Source organism: Mus caroli, unplaced genomic scaffold (genome assembly GCF_978045245.1).
Source record: "Mus caroli unplaced genomic scaffold, Mus_caroli_1 scaffold_19, whole genome shotgun sequence".
Classification (NCBI taxonomy): domain Eukaryota; kingdom Metazoa; phylum Chordata; class Mammalia; order Rodentia; family Muridae; genus Mus; species Mus caroli.
The window spans coordinates 79,120,078-79,145,328 of record NW_028227274.1 but is presented as its reverse complement, the minus strand read 5'-3'; the positions used below and the strand labels follow the sequence as shown (position 1 = coordinate 79,145,328).

The following is a 25,251-nucleotide window of genomic DNA, read 5'->3' as shown; positions in this document are numbered from 1 at the left end:
TGGAGGGAGCTGGGATAGATGCTGGGGACCCACACACACAAAGCAAGTGTTCTGTCACCAAGCTGCCTCCCGTCTTTACATTTTATTTTAAACAGAAAAGTCCTGATGCATTAAGCATCTGAGCTTTGGACACAGAATGCACTTAGCCAGGCTTCTCTGCCGTGCCAGCACGCCAAAGGACATGAAGACCTAGAAAGGTGCTGGTGGGCATCCTGTTAACCTCTGGTGCTTTAGCTGTTTTGCTTGGGTTTTTCCCTAAACCTGGTTCCTCTGCTTGGAGAGAAATCCCTTGATCCACTTTAATAATCAGGTCCAACTCATTTTGCCCAGGTCTTAACAGAGACTCTACCTTAATGTCATGTCTTGTTCCTATAGACTAAGCAGATTCTAACTAACCGGACAGTCTTAACCCCGCTGCCCCTGCCTGGCCCACCACAGGGCTGTTTCCCTCAGAAGCCAGCATTAGGTCACCAGGAGCCCCACCCAGACCTGGCTGTCTTGTAAGGAGGTAGTCCTGGCCTTAGAATAAACACCTACCTCTCCCTTCTGCAGAATTGCATCTCTGAACTTGGAGCTTGTCACCAAAACAAATGACATCTGGGACAATGAGAAGGCCAAGAACCATCAAGAGTTACTCCACAGTAACTGTTCTTGCCTGGTAAAACTTGTTTGAGCCTGTTATGAAGAGTGGTGCTCTGTTTCCTGCGTGAATCCTAACATATTCCTTACTGACGGGAATATTTGGAGACTGGGGTCTCCAAAGAGCCTTAGATCAGCTCTGTGTAATCGCCAAGCTCTTGACGGTGTGTTTCACTACAAGCTGTGTTCCAGCATCAATAGACCAATTGGCCCCCACGTGGTGGAATCCTTCAGGACCCGGCAACCTCTAAAGAACTGAGACCCAGAGCTGGAGAAGAGGTGATTCTTGCCTCAAGAGGTACGTGATCCTGACAACGAGTCTGAGCACTAAAACCTCCTACCTCCACCACCCACATGGCAGTGTTAGAAATTAGAGTCCTTGCTCCCAGGGTCCCCGCCCAGGGTCCTCCACCGAGGCGATAGAGTGTAAGACAGTCCTCCCAGCCTGGTGCAGTACAGACTGCAGAGGGACCTCCCCCACCCCCCCACCCCCCAGTGCTGCCCCAGCTCCTGCTAATTAGGAAACTGCAGGGGGTGGCCTTGGTTCTAGCAGCCCAACATTCTTACACCCATTTCATCTGTCCCCAACCCCCACAGAGTTTTGGCTCTTGACATCTGAAGGTTACAGAAATGCATGTGGGAAGGGATCAAAGCCAGTGATGTGTTAAATGGAGGGGCCTCTTGAGAATCTTGCACTTGGGGTCCATAAAGATCGCCACTGGCAAGGCCAGAAGTGAAGCCTCTTAAGGTTGGGCTCTGGGGCCCAGAAAGGTCCAGGAGGCAGGAATACATTCCCTTGGCATTCACCCTGTCCTCCCTCCACTTAATGTGCCCGAAAATCCGGCCGGCCTCGATAGACCTTCGATGAGCCTGCTCCTGCTCCCACGCGCGTACATGCGTCCTCATGCACGCTCCTGGGGGAAATCAACTACAAATCTCTGGTCCCCCGGAGTGCCGGTAGAACAGGCTGGTGCCGTGGGAGGCGGGGGGGGGGGGAGTAAAGGGGTAGGGCGGGGGCGGGGCGAACGCAGAAGCAGAGAGGACAGGAAATGCCCTTAATTGAGGGAAATGCACACGAATTGCTGGGGCAGCCTTTGATGTCGCCTCTGGGCTGAAGGGCCCCTCGGTGCTGGCCAGCCCACCCGGCGAGTCCCATCATCTCTCGGGCGCCAGGGCTTCGAGCTGGTCAGAGCACCCAGGAAGAGAACGTTTTCCCAATGAGCAGGAGGCTTTGGGCCAGTCCAGTCTCCAATGCAAGGCAGCTAGCAGGGAGCCCTTGAGCCCCTTTGGTCTCCTTAGACCCAGGGCTCCAGGGGACAGCTCCAAGGCCAGGCTTAGCACATCAGCCTGCCATGTAGCACTCCCGGGAAGAAACAGGCCTCCCTTGACCTAGGTTGTGTGAGAGTATTCATCCAAATGACATTCCAAACACACACACACACACACACACACACACACACACACACACACTTTTTTTTTTCCCTTTTCATCATCAGCAAATAAAGATTAGCCAGGGAGATTACAGAAAGCGTTTTCGGGCTGCAGCTGATCTTTATTCCGAAGGCTTTGTGATGATATTGATGATGATGATGGTCAAGAGGACAGTTTGATTTTTGTGTTTGGAGCTAGTTATAAAGAATCAATATTATATCAAGGGGTAACTTTCGTGATAAAGGACTTTAGCCACTCCGGCTATTCATCATAAGTCTGTAGCAAGCAGATAGGTCAAAAGAAATTATATTGCACTAAAGAGTGAGTCTTCTTATCTCTCCCATACCAGGGGAATAAGGGGCCAGCCGATCGATACAGTAGCTGCCTTATACTTCTTGCAATTATCAATAGCTGATTTCGCCTTTTGAGGCCTGCATCTATTAATGCAAGCTAATAATAATCACTTGAGCCTCCCCATAGGCAGGGGAGTCAAAATTTTCAGCCCTGGCATTATTTATATAATCATACATGCTAAAGCACCGATGACCAGTCATATGCAGCCCAGATTCAAAGTTTGGTGATCAGGGGAGGACTTGCACAACATTTGTAGCCCCAGGCATGCAGATGATGACTGGGGTGTGTGTGTGTGTGTGTGTGTGTGTGTGTGTGTGTGTGTCTGTTGTGTAAAAAGCCATGGACTGCTTCACCGTGGTGCCTAAAGTGAAGCTGTAGTGAATATGCAGCAAGGCTCCACAGCACAGGGAGCAAAGCAGATTTAAATATGAAGCACATGGCTCCCTCCTATTAAAAGTATCTGGGCGCATTTATTTCAATGGCTTTGAATGCAAAAAAGTGATCAGAGCAGGGGCTGAGCAGAATCTGGTGTGGGCAGGGCTATGCACGGATTTAACTAGTTAACTTCAAGTGGAAGAGCAGAAGCTCAGATAAAACATCCCCTCCCCCCAGAAATCCCCCACAAGTAAAATTTTTGACTACATGTTTTCTAGAACACCCCCCCCACACACACACACACCCTGTAATAGGAAAGCAACATCTCTATAATTGGCACTTGACACGCGGTTTGTGTTGAGCCGTGGTGCACCAAGCACAGATTTCCTGTTGATGGAAACATTTATCATTGTGATTGCCCCAGAGTGGCAGGTGGTGTTATCAATTACCTCTTCTTACCAATAATAATATTAGTATGGTAATAACTTTGCTCTAGTGAGAACCAATTAGTGGTCACTTGTCACAGCATTAAAGACGCAAAATCATGCTGAATTTAACCCAAAGGACCTAAAACAAAAGTTGGGGGTGGGGGAAGGAACCAAGGGAAAGGGAAGCGATGGCAAGGGAGCGGGGAAGAGAGAAAACAAAAGCCCTAATAGCTGAATACCTATTTTGTGTGAAGGAGCTGGAGAAATAACCATACCATAAGGGAAATGTCAAGTCCAGCTATGTAAAACTGTCCTCTGTGGATCTAGAGCCAGGTATCTTCAGTAAACCGTGACTGTGAAGTCACAACCCAACTAGCCAACTCCCCTTGTCAAGTCCATCTTGCAGACAGGCTTTCTGTTTCATCTGAAGAAATGATACAAATTAATTCAAACACCTAATTATATGTTCCATTAATGTAAAATATACAGTATTAATTTGTAAATAATATCATTAAGCAGACAAAATAATAACGTGTCACCTCTTAAGACGAAAACAGCATCGCAGGGGGAGAGACAATTAACAAATTAGATTTAATTACAAGGGAGGAAAAAGCAACTTTTGGTTTTTGCAATAGTGCTTAGGTATTGCAATGTTTTAATAGACAGTGGTCATGCAGTAAGTGTGCATGTTCAGTGTGCCCAACTACAGTGGAGCATGGACCTCTTCTGTGTAGTAAACTGGGCACAGCCAGAGAGTCTGCTTCTTGCCTCATCTGTGAAAATACCCCACAACACCCTGTCACTTTGCAATAGACTGTTTTGATTAAGGCTTCAGATGCAAACTCTTTTCATTGAAATTTGCCACCCTGCATAAGAACAATGGAAGCTTTACCATAGAAGCCCAGGAGAGGGAGGGAGGGAGAAAATAGGTACGCAGGAAGCAACAAGCTTAAGTTTTCCAATTTTCCTTTTGAAAATTCCCCTCTCCTTGGTCTCAGTCTTTGTGATCCACTTGAGTGTGGCCCGTCTGCGGTGGAGGGCATCTGCCACACACACACTGCGTCCTTGTTTCTTTCCTCTACATCGCTGATATCTTCTCAACGAAATTCCAGCGAAGTCGGCCTCAAGGGAGTTAGGGAGCCTGCAACCTCAACCACATGGCTCACCCAGGCTTCAACACGACCCCACCATGGCAGACCACCCCGGCCTGGTCCCATGTGGAGACCTCAGCATCCGGCATCCTTACATACTAGCTGGAGAGATGGATCAGCAATGTCCACTTCTGCATGAGCCCCACCTGCTTCACCTTTCTTCTAACACCTACCAATGGAGCCACACCTCTGGAATCAGAGGGCTAGCTCCTTTTACAAGGGCCAGAGCAGGAGTCGCCTTCATTGGAGGGACTAGAAAGATCCTCCCAGAACCACACCTCATAGAAAATGCAAAGCAAGTCTTCCAATTAAACAGTTACACTGGGAAGAAGACCGGGGGCGAGCATGCGGGCTTGCTACAGATCAGGAGGGGTGGGCGAGAAGAGGATGGAAGAGGGCCTCAAGCAACAAGGGAAGGGTTGAGAGCTGCTTAAATAAAGTGACCTAAATGAAGAGTCCCTAAGGACCAGGTGGTTGTGGGATCCAGTGAGATCCATATTCCCTGAAAGACTTCAGACTTTGTGGGAACCCGCTTTTGATGCTCCCTTAAAGTGTGCTAGAAAAGGGGGAGGGATGGAGAGAGGGAAGGAAGGAAAAGCAAACCATAAAAGCCGCACCTTTAGCCAGTGGCTGAACACGGGACACAGATGACCTGCGAGGACGATCTTCCTGCCAAGTCGGTGCAACTTCTCCCAAACTCTTATTGGCCCTATACATTTTGCAAAAATTTTCATTTCACACATTATACCCGCCCCTGACACAACACTTCCATTTTTTTTTCCTCTCCTCACCCGTTTTGCATTGTTTTCTCTGTTCATTTTTCTATAGTAAAAGTCCTGCCCCGGTCGCCCCAAAGTCCTAGATGTAAACTTCTTGTCGCCAAACACCTCTGAACCAGGCACCTGTGCCCCCCCCCATATTCTGCAACCATTCAGAACTTCACCGCGTGATTACAGGTAGAGTGAGACATTTCATACCTATATCTTAACTGTAAACGTGCCACCCGTGTGCATAAGTGTGTGTGTGTGTTACAACAGAACTCACGGTTTCGAACATCTTTTATTTGCTTTTATTTTTTTCCACTTAAATAAGTATACCCTCCACCAAAAGGAAAAACAAACCAACCTTAAGGAATTTTTTTTTTCCGTAAGTGGCTCTTGGGGCTGTTTGGAGGCGACTCCAACCTGTGCGCGTCCTTCCTCCGCACAGTTCTCTTGCGCTCTTCCCGGAGTCTAAAGCTGTTGCTTCGTGGAACTTAGACTAGCGGGGGAATGCAGTGTGGGAACCCCAAGCCTAGAACAGAAAGTCGGCTTTCCAAGATCCTGGATAGTTAGATAGTTTGGGGTCCTGTGGAGGGGGCAGAAGATTCCATCAGTAGGCAGTCAGTTCCCTCAGCCCTGCGGGAAGTTCGCAAGTCGCTGGGCATTGGGGCTGAAGGGTCGCCGTCTTACTTTCCCACCCTCCACCTATAAAACAAACCAGGGTAAACTCCGGGAGGCCATCTGAGCCAAGCTTCGGACAGTTGGCTACTTGCACAGGCAAAAATAAGAAATTTAAGAAGAAAAAATTAACACACATGCAGGGGAGAAGGGCACTGGAGAGGCTGCGGCGAGGCCTGGGGCACATCCTGGTGGCAGCTCCAGGATGGAGGACGCACGCGGGCGCGTGCGCTGGGTGTTGTAGGAGAGCGCGCGAGTGTGCGCGCGGGAGCGAGGCGGCGTTCGCGTGACCGCGGGAGTGGGGTGGGGGGGGGGCCGGGGGGAGCGCGCCTCGCCAGCTGTCCTAGGGTGCCCGGCTGGCGTAGAGATGCATGATCCCCTCACCTGGCCCCCACGTTATCCCCGAAATCCCGACAACACGCGGCAGGCTCGCTGGACTTTCGTCGACTTGGAACTTTGAGTCGCATTCGTTGCCCACTCTGTAGACCAGGACAGTAGGCGCTGGGGCCACGGAGCCGGCAGGAACGAGAAGGGGGGAGCGATACCTAGGCCCCGCTGTCCCCTCCCTCCCCTAGACTTAAAAAACCGTCCGCGGTGGGGATGCCCTGGCAGGCGGGCGCGGAGCCGTGAAGCCCTGGTGGTGGCAGCGGGCGGGGCAGGCGCTCGGGAGTCGGTGGGGACCGGAGGTGGGGGGAGCGGGGGACAGCAGAGGGGAGGAGAACGCAGGGAGGGGAGGAGCCGCGCGGCCCGCGCCGCTTCCGAACCGGAAAGTTGCTCTTGCCGAAGTCCAGCCACCCCACCGTGCGCACTCTGCTCCGGCCGCAAGCCTCCGAGCCTGGCGGGTTGCCGGAGGACCCGGCGAAGTGGACAGGAGCCGGGAGAGAAAGTCCGGAGAAAGGGGCACCTGAGCCGGAGCGGGCTGGGCGAGCCGAGCGGCGCGGAGAGTCGCTTCCCCAGGACCAGAAGCGGTCGGCCGGCCCGGAGCGCAGGCGGTGCGGCGCCCGAGCGGCCCGGGCGAGACAAAGGCGCCGGGCCGGAGCCCTGCCCGCGGCCGCTCGCTCCGGGAGGGGCGGCCCGGCGGCGGCGGCGAGGGGGGGGGGGTGCGCGGCGCGGGCGGCGGCGCAGACACTCTATAAAGGGGCGAGCCCGGCGCGCTGGCGGAGACGGCGCCGCGCGGACGCCACCAAAGTTTGCAGCCTGCTCGGCGCGGAGGGGCCGCCGCCACGGCCCGCGCCGCACCCCGGCCCGCCGGAGCCGCACCTGAGCTCGGGCGGGCGGCGGAGCCCGCGATGTGAGCGGCGTGGGGCGGCGCGCACCCCGGTCCTCAGGCGCCGCGGCCCCTCCTCGCCAGCGCGGCCGCTAATTGCGAGAGCGGCCTCATTTGCATAGGCCGCCGGAGTCCGCTGGAGGCCGGCCAATCGGCGCGGCCCTCCGCTAATGGCCATGCATTATTCACCAGCCTAATTGCTCAGCCCCATGCGCGGCCCGCGCAGCCGCCGCCACCGCCCCGCGCCCCGCGCCCCGCGCCCGCCCGGCCGCCCCGCGCCCACCCCGCGCTGTCCCCACCGGCCACCCCGCTGATGCCGCTGCCCCGCACGGGGCCGGAGCGCCGCTAGCAGCATGTCTCGGCGCAAGCAGGCCAAGCCCCAGCATCTCAAGTCGGACGAGGAGCTACCGCCGCAGGACGGGGCTTCGGAGCACGGTGAGGGCCGGGGACCTCAGGGTGGCCCAGAGTTCTGGGGCGCCCACCCAGGTCGGGAAGCGCGGGCGGTGGGAGCGTCTGCGCGCGTCTCCGAGTGGGAGAAAGTTCCCCTGTTCCCGTGAGCGAGTGCTAGCTCTGAGTCCGGCCCCTTGGCCAGGCTGGCCAACCCGGACTGGTACTCCCTCGAAGCGCGCGGGAGCGGAAAAGAGTTGCGGGCCAAGTAAACTTGGCTCCGCTGCTCGGACTTTAGGGAGCTGCGCTCGGAGGGCGCTGCGGCCGGGCTGGCTCCAGGACGGATCCGAGTCGGTTGGGCCGGAGGCAGAGGCTGGCTGGAGGCGAGCGGGCCGGAGGGGGTCTGCGCTGCCACTTCCGTGCGGCTCTGGCTTTCTGAGCTCACACGCTGCTTTGGTGGGCCCGGAGCCTCCAAAGGTACCGCGCCGGTACCTTGGTCTAGCTCAGAACTAAGCGCAGGGAGGGTGCAGCAGCGGGGTACGCGTCCGGGGCTCACCTACCACTGGACGCGGGCCCTGGAAGCCACCGCCTGGCCAGCTTTGTTCGGCGCCGCGCGCCTTGGTGCTCAGCCGGTGCTCGCCTGAAGCCTACCCGGGGCCCCAACGCCACCTCGGTGATCCCAGTCTCTGTTGCTTGTCTCCGATACCGCCAGCAGGCCGCCTCGGGTGACCCTCAGGCCGCGAGCCCCGCGGTGTCCCAGAGCGTTGACAAATCCAATCATCCCTTTCGGAAGCAAGTGGGGAAGTAAATGTCTCTTGGCCTTTCGTTAATGGCCGACTAGGGAATTGTGGGGAGCGAGCACAGCTGTTTCTTTTGGGGGCTAGTGCTTGTATGCGGTAGGACCTCTGCACGTTTCTGGCGGATTCCAAGTTTTCCCTTCGGCCTTTTTGTACTCTTTTGGACGTACTGAAATCGGGCTCTGGAGCCACCTTCGCAGTTACTTTGCACTTACCTAGAACCATCCAAAAGTGCAGAACGGGCGCTATGGAAGTTAGACGCTGAAGAAGATGCGAATTTAGTATAGTTGAACTTTGGCACCCTAAAGTTTATGGCACCCTGAATCCATGAGCCATGGGCGCCAGTTTTGGCCCGCCTTGCCAGGGTCCTCAGGGTACCAGCAAAGAGGCCGAGGAGGGGCGGCCGCGTATGACACAGAGCCCCCCAGCTAGTTCGAGGTTGTATAATGTATTCCTTAAAAGCCAACTTTTTATGATCAACCTATTGTAAATTGTTTAGAGGCAGATACTAAATCTTTTAACTATGAAAATAATACCATCTTAAAAAAAAAAAAAAACCTCAAAGCCCTACTAGAAGGAATTTAAGTTTTTAACACACAGCGGTAAAGTTTGACAAAGCGTGCACGTCGCAGGAGAAAGTGAGAAAATGCCCATAGCAGCCCTGGAATGAATTAAATCAAATGGGACTCTTTGGGTCTTTTTGTTGTTGTGAGGTGAGGGACCCGCATCTCTGCAGCCAAGTCAGCCAAGATTAGAACGGGCGATATGCTAAAAAGAAACGCTTGCATATGTTGGGTAGATTAGGGACAAAGAATCTTTTTGTCATGGAAATGGATTTTTTTGTTTTGTTTACTTCTTCACATAGAATTTCTCACACTTGGGTTGTTTTGTATTACCCTCAATGACTACATGATCAAATGAATGGATTTATTTCTGCCGAATGAGAAAGACAGTCTTTCCCTCAAAAGAACTACACTGCATCCCAGTGAGGAATTTTAAAGCTTCATTATTGCGGCTCCTGAATAGCTCAAAATCCGCTTTCACCGCCGCTCTAAAATGCAACAGTGTAAATACTTCTCCGCTTTGTAGGGTCGTTATCAAAATGCGCAATGTCTCCTTTTATTAAAGCATATTTTAATTAATAGAGCAAAACCTCGTGTATTTAACAATTAACAAGCCGAGGCACTGTTGTTCATTTTTAATTTCGCTTCAGAAATGTGAGTGTGGTAAAGTTAATCGTGTCGGAGGATATATAACCCCGACCGTGCTGAAAACCCCAGACAGTCAATTATTTACGAGTTCTCCTTTGAATTCTGCTCGCTGCTCGAATTTATTTCGAGACTCTTCCATAGCCAGGTTTTCTCTCCTTTCAGTCGCAGCCGTTTCTATCTAGGCTGTGTTTTCCTACAGTCATTCAGACTTCTGAGCCCGAGGTTGCCACAGTTCCTCAGCATATTTTGCAACAGGCCAAAAATAGCCTGTCTGAGGCTGAGCTCGAGTAAAGCTGCGGGTGCTATGGGGCTTTGAAGGATAGTTCAGGCACACTGGTAAAATAAGTTCTTTCTGGTTTAATTGTTCTGAAGCAGATTGTTCATGGAGCATAAAAGATACTATGTTGCCTATGAAGTCAAGGAATGCTCAGGCTGTCTTAATTCTAACATAACCAAGAGAAGTAGCGTTGTTGGTTGTTTTTTTTTTGTTTGTTTGTTTGTTTGGTTTGGGTTTGGTGGTTTGTTTTTTTTTTAAGGATAAATGGTTGCGAGAACTAAATTACTCCATTGTCATTTCAAATTCTTAAATTGTTTTACATGCAGAGGAGGCAAAGGAGTGCTGCATGAAGTTACAAGTGAGCCAAGTCTACAGTGTGTTAGAAATGAAGTCAACAGTTCCTTTGTATCAGTTTGGGTGTGACATGTTAATTAAAGCACCAGGTCCATCTCTGCTGAGGAATTGAAGACTTTTGTTAATACCATACAGAACAGATACCTTGAGAGAGAGAGAGAGAGAGGATGAGAATAGAGAAGGCCAAAGATACATAGTCATGTTGATTTACAGTGGAAACCGCATATTATAATGTTTATTTTTCAGGATTTAGTTTTTAGATAAGCAATAATAATATTTTTTTTAAAAAAAAGCAATAGCTTTGGTCCTCTCCACCTTTTAGACTGAAGGAATGAATGACAAATCTGCATGAAAGCAACCAACGCTTCCTTATGGAAAGTTCTGGAGTCACCCTGGGTTACATTTTTATTTTAAGATGCTGAGACTCAAATCCCCAATAGAAACTGTTGTTTAAAATTGTTTATTGGTGAATATTTCCCATTTTAGAAATAGATGTGATTCAGCCCTGGGACTCAGTTAGATCTGTGCCACCCGTGATGGTACCCTCTGAGCCAGCTGAAGATTTTTTGTTCTAAGAAAAACTAATTAAAACTTGCAGTGACAGTGCCACACTCAAGCCCGACCAAGAACTTTAAAGACACTGCAACCATGCGCCGGCAAAAGAAAAAAAGGCAAGGCAGTTCCTTCAGATGCATTTCTCTGCTCTGGGAAAGTCTGTGTTTAAGGAAAGAACAAAAGAATGTTGTCATTTAAAACAGTTCTGAGGATGCATCTTTTTGTGGTCACTAATGACCTCAGGGTGGTTTTTTTTTTTTTTTTCCTCCCAGCTTACAGTATATGGCTATCTTGAAATTTCTTTCAAAGGTGGTAAGAGCTAACCAGTGGAATTCACAGACTGCTTAAGTCCAGGGAGAGAAAGCCACCAGAGCCCAGTGAGGAGGTCTTTTTTTCTTTTATCTGTATATGCAGGGTTGGCCTCCCCCCTCCTCCCCGGGTACTCGCATTTACAATTCAGCATACCAAAAGGGACAATACAGAAGCCACTTTCTTACATCCACTGGCAGATTGTTTTCTCTGAAACACGAAAGGTAAAACGTAAGTGGGGGAGGGCGGGAAGGGGGAAGGGGGGGGAGAAAGAATTTGCAAACATTTTAAAACAGCGCTCAAAAAAAAAAAAAAAAGAAAGGAAGAAAAGAAAAGAAGAAAAGAAAGAAAAAACTTAACCTGTTTAAAAATGCACACTCCCAAAACGGGTGCCAATTATTACCACCTTAAGGAGAGCTGATTAAGAGACAAGAGTTAGGGAATTTAAGTAGAGTGCATTCTAAACTTTTCAAAGCCTATGCATAATCCAGGTTTTTCAGATATGTTCAGACTGAGCTAGAGGGAAAGGTACAGAGGGAGAAACAGCAGGAGTTACTTAGCAAGCTGATTGTTTCTTTGTATCTAGAATGATGTCGAGGACAGACAAAAAGTAGGTCAGATTTCATTTTCAGCCCTCCCGTCCACCTCCTGGTGGCCTTAAGAGCATTTTCTTTGGGGATGGGGAATGCAGTAAACAGAGCCAAGATTTCTGTTCTGTGAACTGACCATCAGTTGGAATTTAGCATCCTCATGTGTAAGTCTTGGCACAAGGTCTTGTGTAAGTAAGTTAAAAGTCTTTAAGCTGCTAATGCGATTTTTCGCCATCTTTTTAGTACAGCACCCTAGTTTTGAGTGTCGTTTTAAGAAATAATATGAAAAAGAAGGGTTTCCATTTTCTCTCTTTCCCTTGACTGTCTCGATGACTTTTGTTTCCGTCCATAATTTCTTGACTAGTTGCCAGTATAAGAAAGGCCAGTGAATCTTAGACAATCTCATGAGCATGTGAGGTAATTCTACTGCTGGCCAGGCACCTCTGTCATTAAGTGTGTTAAGTCCCTGCACTTTTCGTATGCAATCTATGCGAAAATCGAATTTTAGTAATTGTTTTAAGTAAACTGTTCTTAAAATATTTTGGATTTTTTTTCTCTTGTAATCTCAACACGGTTATGATTTAAGGTGTGGTTAACTGTGTGACTGCCAGACGAACAAGGCAAATAATGCCCCAGACAGTGAGAGATACTGGGTTTTAACAAAATAATGGGATGACCTTTATGCTCGAGTCCAAGATTGATTGGTTTCTTAATTAAAGGAAAGGGGTTCTGGCCACCAAGGAGGGGGGGTGCTGGCGGTTCCTGAGTGGTCTCCCCTCTGAGGGTGGACCTTTTCTCTCACCTCTTGTAGAGTGGGGTGTAGTCTAGGAGGCTCAGCCCTCTTTGAGTTCTCTATAGGCATGGTAACTTCACAGTATGGCATGGAACCCTGTGGTTCTAGGAAAGGTGGGTGGCAGAATGCTGGCCAGCTTGTGACTCCTCTCCCCAAAGGTGAGTCGTTAGGAATGCTGTGACAAGCCTTGCTGATTTAACCTTTGCCTGCTTTGCCCTGCCAGGGGTGGCCGCTAGATGTCAAGCTCATAATACAATTAGTGCTTCTGTGCCATTGACCTTGGCAACAGGACTCACCACCACCATTCTGTTAAGTGTGAACTCCGAGTCTTTTGAGTGTTAACTAGAGATCCCATGAGTTCGTTCCGTGCAGTCCAAGCTTATCAAATGCCATCCAGCTCAGCACAAGTGTTTATAGCTCTTGGAAGAAGAGAAACCGGCTTGCTTTTGTGTAGCCATTACATCTTGAACGGTTTAATTAACCCTGCAGGTGCCAGGGCACTTTGTCCTCATTCCTCAGCATTACAGGGTCCTCAGAGTGGCCTCAGACTGAGCTGTTTGATAATAGTCTTGTGTAATTTGCACACATGCAGAGTCACTGGCATCGTGGGGTGGGTGGAGGCTTTTCCTGGATGACTTTCTGCTTGTATGCAAATTTCTCCCATAGAGCTGAAGCGGCACCTCGAAGTGCTGGTCAGCAATAGGAACTGATGGTTTAATCGCCTAGCCCAGGGGCCCAGAGTCCAATGCTTACAGGTGATCACAGGCTCTTCCCTAGTTGGGGTATGCTGTGCATAGGGCTATTTCAACCTAGACATTTTTGCTCGAAATCTATTTTGCTTGCTCACTCCATCCAGCCCCTGGCCAAACGAGGGAGGGCGGGAGGGGCTGGGAGGGCTTGCATGTGCTCTGATAGTGAATTTTCATCAAATGGACACTTTCTAGGAGGCATGTCATAAAAAGCATGTTCTTGCCTTAGATCGTGGAGATCTCTGTATTTAAGCCACCCTCACCAAATTATGACCAGAGTTGCTGGCTTCTGACACATCTCAGGCCTGTGACATTTTTATTTTTCTGTGAAGCCCGGGGATATGAGTGTGAGTGAAGCCAGACAACAGGATGAAAGGCTTGAAGAGCAAAAAACATCTTTCTATCAAAGTGATTGTGTGTGCGTGCGCTGCTACCTCAACTCTGTGTCCCACAAAGGCACAGTGTCTCAGTCCCCATTGCCTCACCACACAGATTAAAACTGAACCAGTTTAAACAGAAGACGCCTGGGGCCTGTGCCACAGGTGGTCGTGACTTAACAAATTTGTGATGTGGGCCACTGAGTAAGAGGGAGGGAGCGGGTGGGTCAGTGCTGCCCTGAGCATAGCAAGACTGCCCTCCACCGTTCAACTCCGTGAGCACAAGCTTCCAGGTCTGGGGGAAAAGGACAGAAATTTTTCTTTTGAGCCTGGAATTTCTTCTACATTGTTAAACCCAGTGGGGGTCTCTATTTGTCTCCTCCTGTGACACAGCTTGCGCTCAGTATGGCGATAATTCATCTTTCTTTATGGGATTCAAAGCTATCATAAGGAGTTAAAACGAATTAATTTGCAAGAAAATAAGTGTCTCCAAAAGAGTTTGAGAAAACTTGAGAAAAGCTTGCTACATTTTTTTTTTTAAGAGATGTGAAGACAAAGGAAAAAGTAGGGTTTCCGGTCGGGAAGACCTACCTGGCATTTTACAGTTTAAGAGGGGAAGTTTAACACGCCTCTCTCTGTCCTAAACAAGTCTGCCTTCTCCCTTTGTTAATTGTAGCGAATTGAAACTATGTAGCGAAGTAAAGGAAACCATAAATCAGCAATTTTACTGCTGCTTTGTAACTAGTGAAATTCTTTACACTTCTGAAAAGAGAAAGTAGAAATAAGCCTTGCTAAGTGCTGTGCATGAATATTTGTATGGAGTAAACATGGAGTCTCATATTTATACATTGTGATGTCTTCACTTGGGGGCTTGAAACAGACCGTCATGCTCTGGAAGACAGAGAGAGCATGGTGTCATTTTCCTCAACTAACCAGAAGTGAAAGCAAGAGACTCACTGGGAAGCTGCGGTAGGTGCGAGAGGCGGGTTCTTATTAAACTCACTGTTTTATCTGTGAACACAAAAAGACTTTTAAACGGAGTGCCCTGCAGCTAGCTAGGTGTGCAGGTAGCTAGGTACCTTGTGGCTTCCTCTGAGGAGCTGTGGGCCTTCTCCTTCTCTGCCAGCCGCAAACATGACTGTTACTCAAGATGGAGTCAGGAACCACAAGTGCAAGGAGGACGACAAATCAACCCCAGATTTATTTAATATTTTATTTATTTATTTATTTATTTATTTATTGCCTCCTCCAGTGCAGATGCCTGACTTCCCAGGATAGTGAAGATTGTGTGGTCCTCTTGGTATCTTGACCTGATAGCCAGTGTCACCAGCTGGTCTGCCAAGTAGGAAGGAGGAGGCCTTCCAGAAGGGAGATCCAACACCCAGATGAATTAGTTGGTCAACTGGTTAACATTTTCTCTCCCAGTATCGTATGAGTGTCTGTAATCTTTATAGTGAAGTGCTATAAAACGCCTGCTTAATCCCTGCCTAGTGAGTTTCAAATCTTAGCTGTTGAACAACCACTAGGTAAAAAATATATAAATGACTTTGACACAAATGAGGCTGATGAGAATGCTTGTTTTTAAGTCCTCTCCTCAAAAAGAAAGGAAAGAGAAGAGAGAGAGAATAAAAACTTGAATTGCCAATACATTTCTTAAAGATTTTTTTGTTATTGTTGTCCTTTTGAAGAGTGTCACTCTCTGACTCTGGTTCCCCATAAATAAAAATTTTGAGTAGTATTAACTAGTAAGTTAATAACTTTTACTTTTTTAGCATGGTGGCCAGTTCAGACAGCGTAAGTGAAACATGGTTGAATAATACAATCTTGGCTTTACAGGATAGCAGTTAAAGGCCAGTAGCAGCAACGTGGTAAAATATAAAGCAGCCAGGACACCCACCTGGGTTCTCTCCTACAGAAAACACATAACAATGTCAACTGCGCACATAGACAGTGTTATGCATGCCTGTGCTCAGAAGCAGGCTCCAATGTAATTTCTCTGGCACTCAGTAGAATTCATCAGAGGTCAACATTTGCGATCTGTGAGTCAGTAAGACATCTCGATGCTCTAAAGAGTCCTGTCCTTAGGAAAGCATACCACGTTCAGTTAATCCCGCTCATCTGTCAGTTCAGTTAAAGAGTAGTTTGTGACTTAGAAACATTTCAAATATAGGCAAGTAAGTTCAGTTTCAGAGAGGGAACATTAGCCCTTTATTTGTAATTGTGTCTATCCTAATAAATTTCTGCTTACCTCCAACTTTAATAAAGGAGGTCCAATTACATTGAGACTTGGAAGGCACAGCTCTAACTTGAGCATGTACAACACTGAAGAGTCAGTGTTCCTGGCATTTTTAAACAGACCCCAGCAGAAATGTTAAGTGGTCGTTCTAATTTATTTGCCCCAGATAAGAAATGCAAATCATACTGAAGAACTTTCCGCTTACTGACTGTAGTTTTTAAGATCACTCTTTTGCCAAACGTGAAATTCATGATGAAGCTTGGCTCATAAGCAAATTGTTACCAGGCTTGGTCTCCTTGTTGGGCTCATTAACATAAAGAACTGTTAACGGGTCCGAGGGGTCAGAGTGCCTTTCCCCACAATTTCCTCCTTCAGTTTGGAAGGACTATAGGTGGAGGATCATTTTACTTTGAACAAAATATCTTATGTTCGGATAATTGTCACTTAACATTGCATTAAACAAAATGACATTATTTGGCAGAACGTACTTAAATATTCCACGCACACTCTGTACAGCTAAGAAACATTTATAATTTAGCAGCCCTTGCAGTGGAGAAAAAAGAAAGAAAGAAAGAAAGAAAGAAAGAAAGAAAGAAAGAAAGAAAGAAAGAAAGAAAGAAAGAAAGAAATTACCTGAGAGATCCCTTCTCAGCCTCAGTGCATCTGGAAGTGAACCCTAAAACCACTCTAACACATAAAAAGACTAATGGGAATGTGAAAATGCAAATCTTTAAGGTAAACAGAGAATTGTTTGGACTGAGACGCTTTTGAAAGCACAGGTATTCTGGGTCACAACGCTACACTTTGTTATCAGGAAAATCTGGGAAATGCCCATGTTGGAAGGTATAACTTACTTACCGTTATGCAAATTAATTCTATCTGCACTGAATGCACTTTAAATGATCTCAAAGTCGGCCCACTTTTCAGCATTTCCTGAATGGATTGTTTCTAACACATTGCTAAACACAAGGGAAAAGTGTTCTTTCGGTAGGATACTGTCTGATATTGTAAATTCGAAAATTAACCCTTCAGGTTTTGTACTGTACATTTTATCTCCTTAAAGGAAGTGCATATAGACAATATTTCACGGCATTAGCAGTTTTTGATTCATTGTCATGTCCTTTAAGAAAGTGCCAAAATTATACTTTTTAATATCATAGCTTTACACACTGGAAAGCAACTTTTTAAAATCAGCCTCCTGCTCTGTTATTTCTGTGCATTTATTTTACTGCTTAATGCAAATACGCTCTTAAATGTCCATATATAGTATATATACAATATATGAGATGTATATGTGGTTTTGAAGAACATTAACCAATTAATTAAAGTGAAATCATAAGTTAAAATTTGTCATTTTGTTAAAACTTTTAAAATTAAGTTACTGGAATGCAGAAGAGCTCAGAGTTTGTTTTTATTCAATGATTAAAAATATTCTACACGCCCCCCCAGCCCTGTTCCCTAACCTTAAGCAGGTTTACAATTAGTTTTGCATACATTGAGCAAAGCTGAGCACCCAGTACTTGTTTTGCTAATGTGCCTATCTGCTGTATAAATCGGCTGTGTCTTTGCTCCCAGCTACCCTCAACCTCATTACAGATACCTATTCCGTTCCTTCCCCCACGCAGTAATGAGAGTGCTTGCTGCAGCCGGCTCTCTGCGCTGAGTTTAGTTTAAAAGTCTATGGGGTTTATGGGCTGCAGCACCAAGTTCTTTCCCCTTCAAATGGCTTAGCCAGTTAAAAAAATGCTAATTGAATGCTGCTAATAATTTTTAAAGGCATGTATAAATTACCTGGAAATAATGGCCTCATGGAAAGCGACAGACCAGCCACAAAAAAAAAAAAAAAAAAAAAAAAATTATTTCATTTTCCAGGCGAGGAGCAGTGGGGGTTTCCTGGACAAAATTAAAAAATCAAAAGAACAAAAACAAAGACAACAACAACAACAAATAGATTTCTCTCCTCAGTATGGTGCTGGAAATACCCCCTCCAAAAAAAACCCAAAAAAACAAAAAAACCCCAAAAAAACCACCTTAAAGGAAAACTGTTAGAGTTTGTTTTTGTTTTTGTTTTTGAGCAAGTCTTTGTGCTAGTATTCGAACACCAGTGCCTTTTCAGGGTGGACTGGAGCTGGTTTGTTCTCCACCTCAACTTTACACATTTAACAAAGAGCCAACTGGCCTGTGACACTGGCTCTGTTTAGCCACCTATCTGTTGCTGTCACTCTCCATCTGCAAGCCGACCAAACAAAAACAAAACCCCTTCAAGTCAGTGGCATCCAGGCTGGCACACCAAACCAGGCATCGGTGGGCACCCCACCCCACCATGGTGACCCAAAAATGCAAGCACCAAGAAGTGTCACCGGGTGTCGATTTCGTGTTCCCGTCCAGCTATTTATTTGATCAGGTGTGAATTAGAGTTGTTCATTAAACACGGTTGTTATTCGGCACAAGAGGGTTAGGGGAGACAGAGGAAGTAGCTGCCTACAACAGTAATTAAACATGTGTAACCAATTAGAGGCTTTTCCACGATGGTGCAACCATATAATTTGCTAAGTCTTTCTATGAGAATAGATGAAAATAGGTACAAAAAGTGTGTCTGACTACAGCATTCTCATGTTAAACATGTCAACATCAATGAACTTTAAATATATAATTCCTAGTTTGTTAGCAAACCACTGAACTCTCTTGGCTAATCACAATAACATGTAATTTTAAGTTCATTTTGCCAAAGAATATTGCATCTGACAGAGCCGATTAATTGTACTTAAGCATGATTCATTTTAGACCTAGTGTGTATTGATAGTCATATGTCAAGTTCTGAAGTGTTGAGGGCTTCTTCCTTCTGAAAAAGGGAAGAGAAGGACATCACCATTAGGATCTTAAGAAGTGCTTATAGTTTCTTTGTTATGTTTACAAATCATAGTATTTAGCCTAAATTTCCTACGTGAAATAAATGCCTATTGACTCAAAAGGTTCTGTAGGACCCTGTTAGACCAGCAGCACCTCAGCTGGGTTTGGAGATGATAAATCCATGAGCCCAGACCACACCACACGGGCTTCCTGTCAGGTGCCGGTGTGTGGGAAAGGTTACGGATTAGCTCGGCAATGTTAAGTGAACTGGCAGAGGCGTCTCTAATTTTGTTGGAAATGAGGAAGCCCGATGGTAAAGGGGAATCCTAATGAGGCCGTCGAAGGCTGGCTTTGTACCCAACAGACAGGGTGGCTGTGGGTTGTATGAAGATATTGGAAATCGATGCCTTCTATGGAATTTCATTAAGAAGCAGTATCCACAATTGATAGAGCCTCATAATTTGATGGATTGTGCTAAGAAAATGATTAGCTAGCTAGAAAGAGTCATAGAACACACACGCTGGGACGTCAGAAATGTTGAAGTGGGGTAATTTGTACAAAATAAAAAATATTGATTTTACTGATGTGCAAAATTTTGAAATGGAGGGTGGCTGTCTGGCGGAGCCTGGCTGATGTAATCTCTTCTTGGTTTCCTAGGCGTCCCGGGGGACGGTGCTGAGGACGCAGACAGCGGCAGCGAGAGCAGGAGCGGCAGCGAGGAAACCAGCGTGTGTGAGAAGTGCTGTGCGGAGTTCTTCAAGTGGGCGGACTTCCTACAGCACAAGAAGACCTGCACCAAGAACCCACTGGTGCTGATCGTGCACGACGATGAGCCGGCGCCGCCCTCCGAGGACTTTCCAGAACCTTCTCCCGCCAGCTCGCCCAGTGACCGCACTGAGAGTGAGGTGGCTGAGGAGGTGGCGCCCACGGAGGGCAGTGAGGTGAAGGCTGCTGCAAAGGAGGCGGAGCCCATGGATGTGGAGGTATCTGCGGACAAGGGCCCTCCAGGCCCAAGTGTGCCCCCACCGCCGCCTGCACTGCCACCACAGCCAGAGCCTGCGGCCTTCAGCATGCCTAGTACCAATGTGACCCTGGAGACGCTGCTCAGCACCAAGGTGGCCGTGGCACAGTTCTCACAGGGTGCACGTGCAGGCGGCACCACAGGCGCTGGTGGCAGCGTGGGTGCGGTGGCCATCCCCATGATCCTGGAGCAGCTGGTGGCGCTGCAGCAGCAGCAGATCCACCAGCTTCAGCTCATCGAGCAGATCCGCAGCCAGGTGGCCCTGATGAGCCGGCAGCCTGGGCCTCCACTGAAGCCCTCAGCCAGTGCCCCTGGAACAGCCTCAGTACAGCTTCAGGGTCTGACTCCGCATGCGGCCCTCCAGCTTTCTGCTGGACCTGCCACTGCCTCTGCTGGCTCGGGCTCCACGCTGCAGGCAGCCTTCGATGGCCCCCAGCACCTGTCACAGCCTGCATCCGGCACAAGCACTCCCTGCAGCACCAGTGCTGCCCCCCCTGATTCTGGGGCACACCCAGCCTGTAGCACTGGCCCGGCTCCAGGAGCCGTGGCCGCTGCATCCAGCACTGTAGGCAACGCGGTGCAGCCCCAAAATGCATCCACGCCCCCTGCCCTGGGTCCTGGACCCCTCCTCAGCTCAGCCTCCAATCTGCCAAACCCTCTGCTACCTCAGACTTCATCCAGCAGTGTCATCTTCCCCAACCCGCTGGTTAGCATTGCTGCCACCGCCAATGCCCTGGATCCCCTGTCAGCTCTGATGAAGCACCGCAAGGGCAAGCCCCCTAATGTTTCAGTGTTCGAGCCCAAGGCCAGTGCCGAGGACCCTTTCTTTAAGCACAAGTGCAGGTTCTGTGCCAAGGTCTTCGGCAGTGACAGTGCGTTGCAGATCCACCTGCGATCCCACACAGGGGAGCGGCCCTTCAAATGTAACATCTGCGGGAACCGCTTTTCCACCAAGGGCAACCTGAAGGTCCACTTTCAGAGGCACAAGGAGAAGTACCCCCACATCCAGATGAACCCCTACCCTGTCCCAGAATACCTCGACAATGTGCCCACCTGCTCTGGGATCCCCTATGGCATGTCCCTGCCCCCAGAAAAGCCAGTAACCACCTGGCTGGACAGCAAGCCAGTACTGCCCACTGTACCAACATCAGTAGGGCTCCAGCTGCCCCCCACTGTCCCTGGCACCCACAACTACACTGACTCCCCTAGCATCACTCCGGTCAACCGCTCCCCACAGAGGCCCTCTCCAGCATCCAGCGAATGCACCTCTCTGTCCCCAGGCCTCAACAATACTGAGTCTGGTATCACAGTGAGGCCCGAGTCACCCCAGCCACTCCTGGGTGGGCCTTCACTTACTAAAGCCGAGCCAGTCAGCCTGCCTTGCACAAGTACAAGGACAGGAGATGCTCCTGTGGTGGGTGGGCAGGTCAGTGGGTTGCCCACTTCAGGTGCCACCGCTGTGACTGACAGCGCCTGCACAAGTCTCGGGAGCCCTGGTCTTCCAGCCGTCTCTGACCAATTCAAGGCCCAGTTTCCTTTCGGCGGGCTGCTTGACTCTATGCAAACGTCAGAGACCTCGAAACTGCAGCAGCTAGTGGAGAACATCGATAAGAAGATGACCGACCCGAACCAGTGTGTCATCTGCCACCGCGTGCTGAGCTGCCAGAGTGCACTGAAGATGCACTACAGGACCCACACAGGGGAAAGGCCCTTCAAGTGTAAGATTTGTGGCCGCGCCTTCACCACCAAAGGCAACCTGAAGACGCACTTCGGGGTGCACCGCGCCAAGCCCCCGCTCCGAGTGCAGCATTCCTGCCCCATCTGCCAGAAGAAGTTCACGAACGCCGTCGTGCTACAACAGCATATCCGTATGCACATGGGAGGACAAATCCCAAACACGCCACTGCCGGAGGGTCTGCAGGAGGCCATGGACGCCGACCTGCCCTTTGATGAAAAGAACGCAGAGACCCTCAGCAGCTTTGACGATGACGTTGACGAGAACTCCATGGAGGAGGACTCGGAGCTGAAGGACACGGCCAGCGACTCGTCTAAACCACTTCTGTCTTACTCGGGCTCCTGTCCGCCCTCGCCCCCGTCGGTCATCTCCAGCATCGCTGCCCTCGAGAACCAGATGAAAATGATTGACTCGGTCATGAACTGCCAGCAACTGGCCAACTTGAAGTCGGTGGAAAACGGGTCTGGGGAAAGCGATCGCTTGAGCAACGACTCCTCCTCTGCGGTGGGCGACCTAGAGAGCCGCAGTGCAGGCAGCCCTGCCCTATCGGAGTCCTCATCCTCCCAGGCTCTGTCCCCTGCTCACAGTAATGGTGAGAGCTTCCGGTCCAAGTCGCCAGGCCTTGGCCACCAGGAAGATCCGCAGGAGATCCCACTGAAGACTGAAAGGCTGGACAGCCCACCCCCCGGCCCAGGAAATGGAGGTGCCCTGGACCTGACAGCGGGCCACCCTGGTCGGCCACTCATCAAGGAGGAGGCCCCTTTCAGCCTGCTGTTCCTGAGCAGAGAGCGCGGTAAGTGTGCGAGCACTGTGTGTGGTGTCTGTGGCAAGCCCTTTGCTTGCAAAAGTGCGTTGGAAATCCACTACCGCAGCCATACCAAGGAGAGGCCGTTTGTCTGCACGGTCTGCAGGCGAGGCTGCTCCACTATGGGTAACTTAAAGCAGCATTTACTGACACACAAGTTGAAAGAGCTGCCTTCTCAGGTGTTTGACCCCAACTTTACTCTAGGTCCCAGCCACAGCACGCCTAGCCTGGCCTCCAGCCCTGCGCCCACCATGATCAAAATGGAAGTGAACGGCCACAGCAAGGCTATCGCACTGGGTGAGGGTCCAGCGCTACCAGCCGGAGTCCAGGTTCCTACTGGGCCCCAGACAGTGATGAGCCCTGGCCTGGCACCCATGCTGGCACCCCCACCACGCCGGACACCCAAGCAGCACAACTGTCAGTCATGTGGGAAGACCTTCTCCTCAGCCAGTGCCCTGCAGATCCATGAGCGCACCCACACTGGGGAGAAGCCCTTTGGCTGCACCATCTGCGGCAGGGCCTTCACCACCAAGGGCAATCTCAAGGTAAGAGGACCACGGCCTGAGGCTGTGGCCAAGCCAAGTGGCACCCATGGATGGTGCCCTATACCCTTTCTCTAGGCTGCCTGACAGAGGTTCTGCCTTCGCCCTCATGTGTATGTATGTATACACATGTATGGAGCATATGTTTGTACATGTATGAGTGTGCATGTCTACATGTGTTATGTGTGTATACATGTATGTGCATATACTCAAAAGATATGCAGCCCATTAAACAGTAAGAGAAGCAGGAATCCATGTTCCACCTGAAGGCGGCGGCGGTGGTGGGGAGCGTTATACATGTCTGCCTGCCTCTTCTGATGGCATCCGCCTGTTCCAGGTCTAGGGTCATCCTAGATACATCGTGAGCGGGCCCAGGACACAAGCCTTTAATCTGAAAACAAAATAAACATGACCCTTAGACACTAGCATATAACACAAAAACAAGACTTGCGCTCTGAGGTCTAAAATGTTCCATCATCTGTGTGGCTGCAGACAGGGCCCCAGGGAGGGATGCTGGGTGAGAAGTTCCCCAGCTCGTGAGGCCTGGAGGAGACCTGTGCTTAAGCCCAATCTCAGCTAAGTGTTCTCCGGAGACCGACTGCTGACAGATGTTCCAGGTTCCAGGCTCTGCTGCTGGCCTCAGCTAAACAGACACCCCTGGCCTAGGCCTCAGAAACCTCTCCAGGGAGGGCCAGTGGTCAACACCTGTGGCTTCTGTGCTGAGCCAGCACTGATTGAACGGGAGCCTCCTAAAGACCCTGCTGCTCTGGGTGGCCCAAGAGGGTCTTAGCACTCATTTTCCCCTTTGAGGGGACGCAAAAGAGGACTGTCAAAGACTTCAAATTCAAGACCTTTTAAAAGTTTGAACCTGAGCTGAGGAGATGGCTGAGCCTAGTCTACTTGGCAAGTTCTAGGCCAGGAAGAGAGTCTATCTCAAAAACACAGGGGGGCAGGAGAGCATGTTTGAGGGATAGCACCAGAGGTTGTCTTCTGACCTCCCTGTGCATACATTGAGGTAGATATTGGGTGAAGGGACAAGGGCCTTTATCCTTAAAGCTCTAGAACATTCTCTAGTCTGGTGTGGGGGGGTGTTGATATCCAGCAAGTTTGTTCGCTTAACTCGCCGGTTTCGCTTTTTATATTCACAGAATGGAATACTGTGTGTCTAATAGAAGGTGCTTGGGGAATCTCCCCTAACTGCGTTCTGCTGACCCCAGACTAATACTTAGAATGTAGGCCCATGAGCCATTGACGTCAAGCCACAGCCGCTCAGAGCTCTCCACCTGCTTGACTTGTGGCCCGTCTCTCTGTCTCCCCCACAGGTACACATGGGCACCCACATGTGGAACAATGCACCCGCGAGGCGTGGCCGCCGCCTGTCTGTGGAGAACCCCATGGCTCTGCTCGGTGGCGATGCTCTCAAGTTCTCTGAGATGTTCCAGAAGGACCTGGCAGCTCGAGCGATGAATGTGGACCCCAGCTTTTGGAACCAGTACGCCGCTGCCATCACCAACGGGCTGGCCATGAAGAACAATGAGATCTCTGTCATCCAGAACGGAGGCATCCCTCAGCTCCCAGTAAGTCTAGGCGGAGGTGCCATCCCGCCTTTGGGTGCCATGGCCGGTGGGGTGGACAAGGCACGCACTGGCAGTAGTCCGCCCATTGTCAGCTTGGACAAAGCGAGCTCAGAGACGGGAGCCAGCCGGCCATTCACGAGGTTCATTGAGGATAACAAGGAAATTGGGATCAATTAGCAGGATACACTTAAGACTCCACCCTCCTCTTCTGTCCCAAGTCCACTGCAGAGTTGGAGCTTCAGGCTTTGGACCCCACATGCCTAGGCTCTCATTAATACTTTACCCACGACAGAATATATCTGCACCGTGTGGCTGCTGCAGGGAGCCCTGGTGAGCAAGGCCCAGTACTGCAGTGGGTTTGACTGTTCTGAAGATAGGAAGAACTCTGCCACCTTCTAAGTAAATCTCAGACAAAAGCTTATGTGCTTGGAAGAAGAAAAAAAAAAAGGAAAGAAAGAAATGGCCTTAGGAATAGAAAGAGCTCAGACCATATCTACTTCATTTCTCCTAAAACCTAGTGACCCCTTTGTGTAGGGGAGCGGGGTCCCCTGTGGTAATCCCGTGAGCTGCATTCAATGGTTTTCTTCAAATTCTGTAGACACTTGAACTCTGTTTTAGGGACTTTCCGTCTTGAAGAAGCAGTTCAGTGCTCCAAACGCTGTGTATAATGACAGTCTTTTTGTCTATAGTATTTATGTTAAGATTATGCGGGTAACAAACAATAAAATAGCCCAACCTTAAATGAAGATTTTTGTATCACAGAATACATCTGGGTATGTGATCTTTTTTTTTTTTTAAAGCAAGATTTGCTTCATTATAAATAAGTGGATTAATTCAATGCAGGCAAAATCGTGACGTTCTATTGGGAAAGATAGCATGGTTTTTGTGTGCAAGTACCTGTCAGTAACAACCCCCCACCTTTAATTTAAATGTTTGTAGCTGCTATGTGAACAATTGTTCTCTAGTGTGGTCTGTAGCCCCGCGGTCGACTGGGAACAAGTT

General features: G+C 49.3%; 2 protein-coding genes across 3 annotated transcripts; one reads left to right on the top strand and one right to left on the bottom strand.

The window, feature by feature from the left end:
* Window positions 1–5,333: 5,333 nt before the first annotated feature.
* On the bottom strand, window positions 5,334–7,262 carry LOC147000335 (uncharacterized). The gene is made up of 4 exons (XM_085833506.1): window positions 7,166–7,262; window positions 6,582–7,077; window positions 6,202–6,296; window positions 5,334–5,671 (listed from the first exon to the last, which is right to left on the bottom strand). Exons 1-4 carry the CDS (start codon window positions 7,260–7,262, stop codon window positions 5,634–5,636), a joined length of 726 nt encoding a protein of 241 aa, XP_085689632.1. The 3' UTR covers window positions 5,334–5,633.
* On the top strand, window positions 6,919–24,709 carry Sall3 (spalt like transcription factor 3). Of its 2 annotated transcripts, XM_021151011.3 has the most exons (4): window positions 7,077–7,519; window positions 19,227–22,118; window positions 22,335–22,675; window positions 23,995–24,709. In XM_021151011.3, the coding sequence occupies exons 1-4, from the start codon at window positions 7,438–7,440 to the stop codon at window positions 24,424–24,426; spliced, it is 3,747 nt and encodes a 1,248-aa protein (XP_021006670.1). In that variant the 5' UTR covers window positions 7,077–7,437; the 3' UTR covers window positions 24,427–24,709. The 2 variants fall into 2 exon arrangements, with proteins under 2 accessions (XP_021006669.1, XP_021006670.1); XM_021151010.3 differs by having other exon boundaries at window positions 6,919–7,519; window positions 19,227–22,675.
* Window positions 24,710–25,251: the final 542 nt, after the last annotated feature.

Excerpts from the sequence above, each read along its gene's own strand:
- LOC147000335 (XM_085833506.1), bottom strand. The coding sequence starts at position 7,262 with ATGGCCATTAGCGGAGGGCCGCGCCGATTGGCCGGCCTCCAGCGGACT. Across the intron at positions 6,297-6,581 it reads TCGGCAAGAGCAACTTTCCG|AGTGGGCAACGAATGCGACT; the intron begins GTTCGGAAGCGG and ends CCTGGTCTACAG. Across the intron at positions 5,672-6,201 it reads GGGGATAACGTGGGGGCCAG|GCTTGGGGTTCCCACACTGC; the intron begins GTGAGGGGATCA and ends TTTCTGTTCTAG.
- Sall3 (XM_021151010.3), top strand. The coding sequence starts at position 7,438 with ATGTCTCGGCGCAAGCAGGCCAAGCCCCAGCATCTCAAGTCGGACGAG. Across the intron at positions 7,520-19,226 it reads GGACGGGGCTTCGGAGCACG|GCGTCCCGGGGGACGGTGCT; the intron begins GTGAGGGCCGGG and ends TTGGTTTCCTAG. Across the intron at positions 22,676-23,994 it reads CCACCAAGGGCAATCTCAAG|GTACACATGGGCACCCACAT; the intron begins GTAAGAGGACCA and ends TCTCCCCCACAG.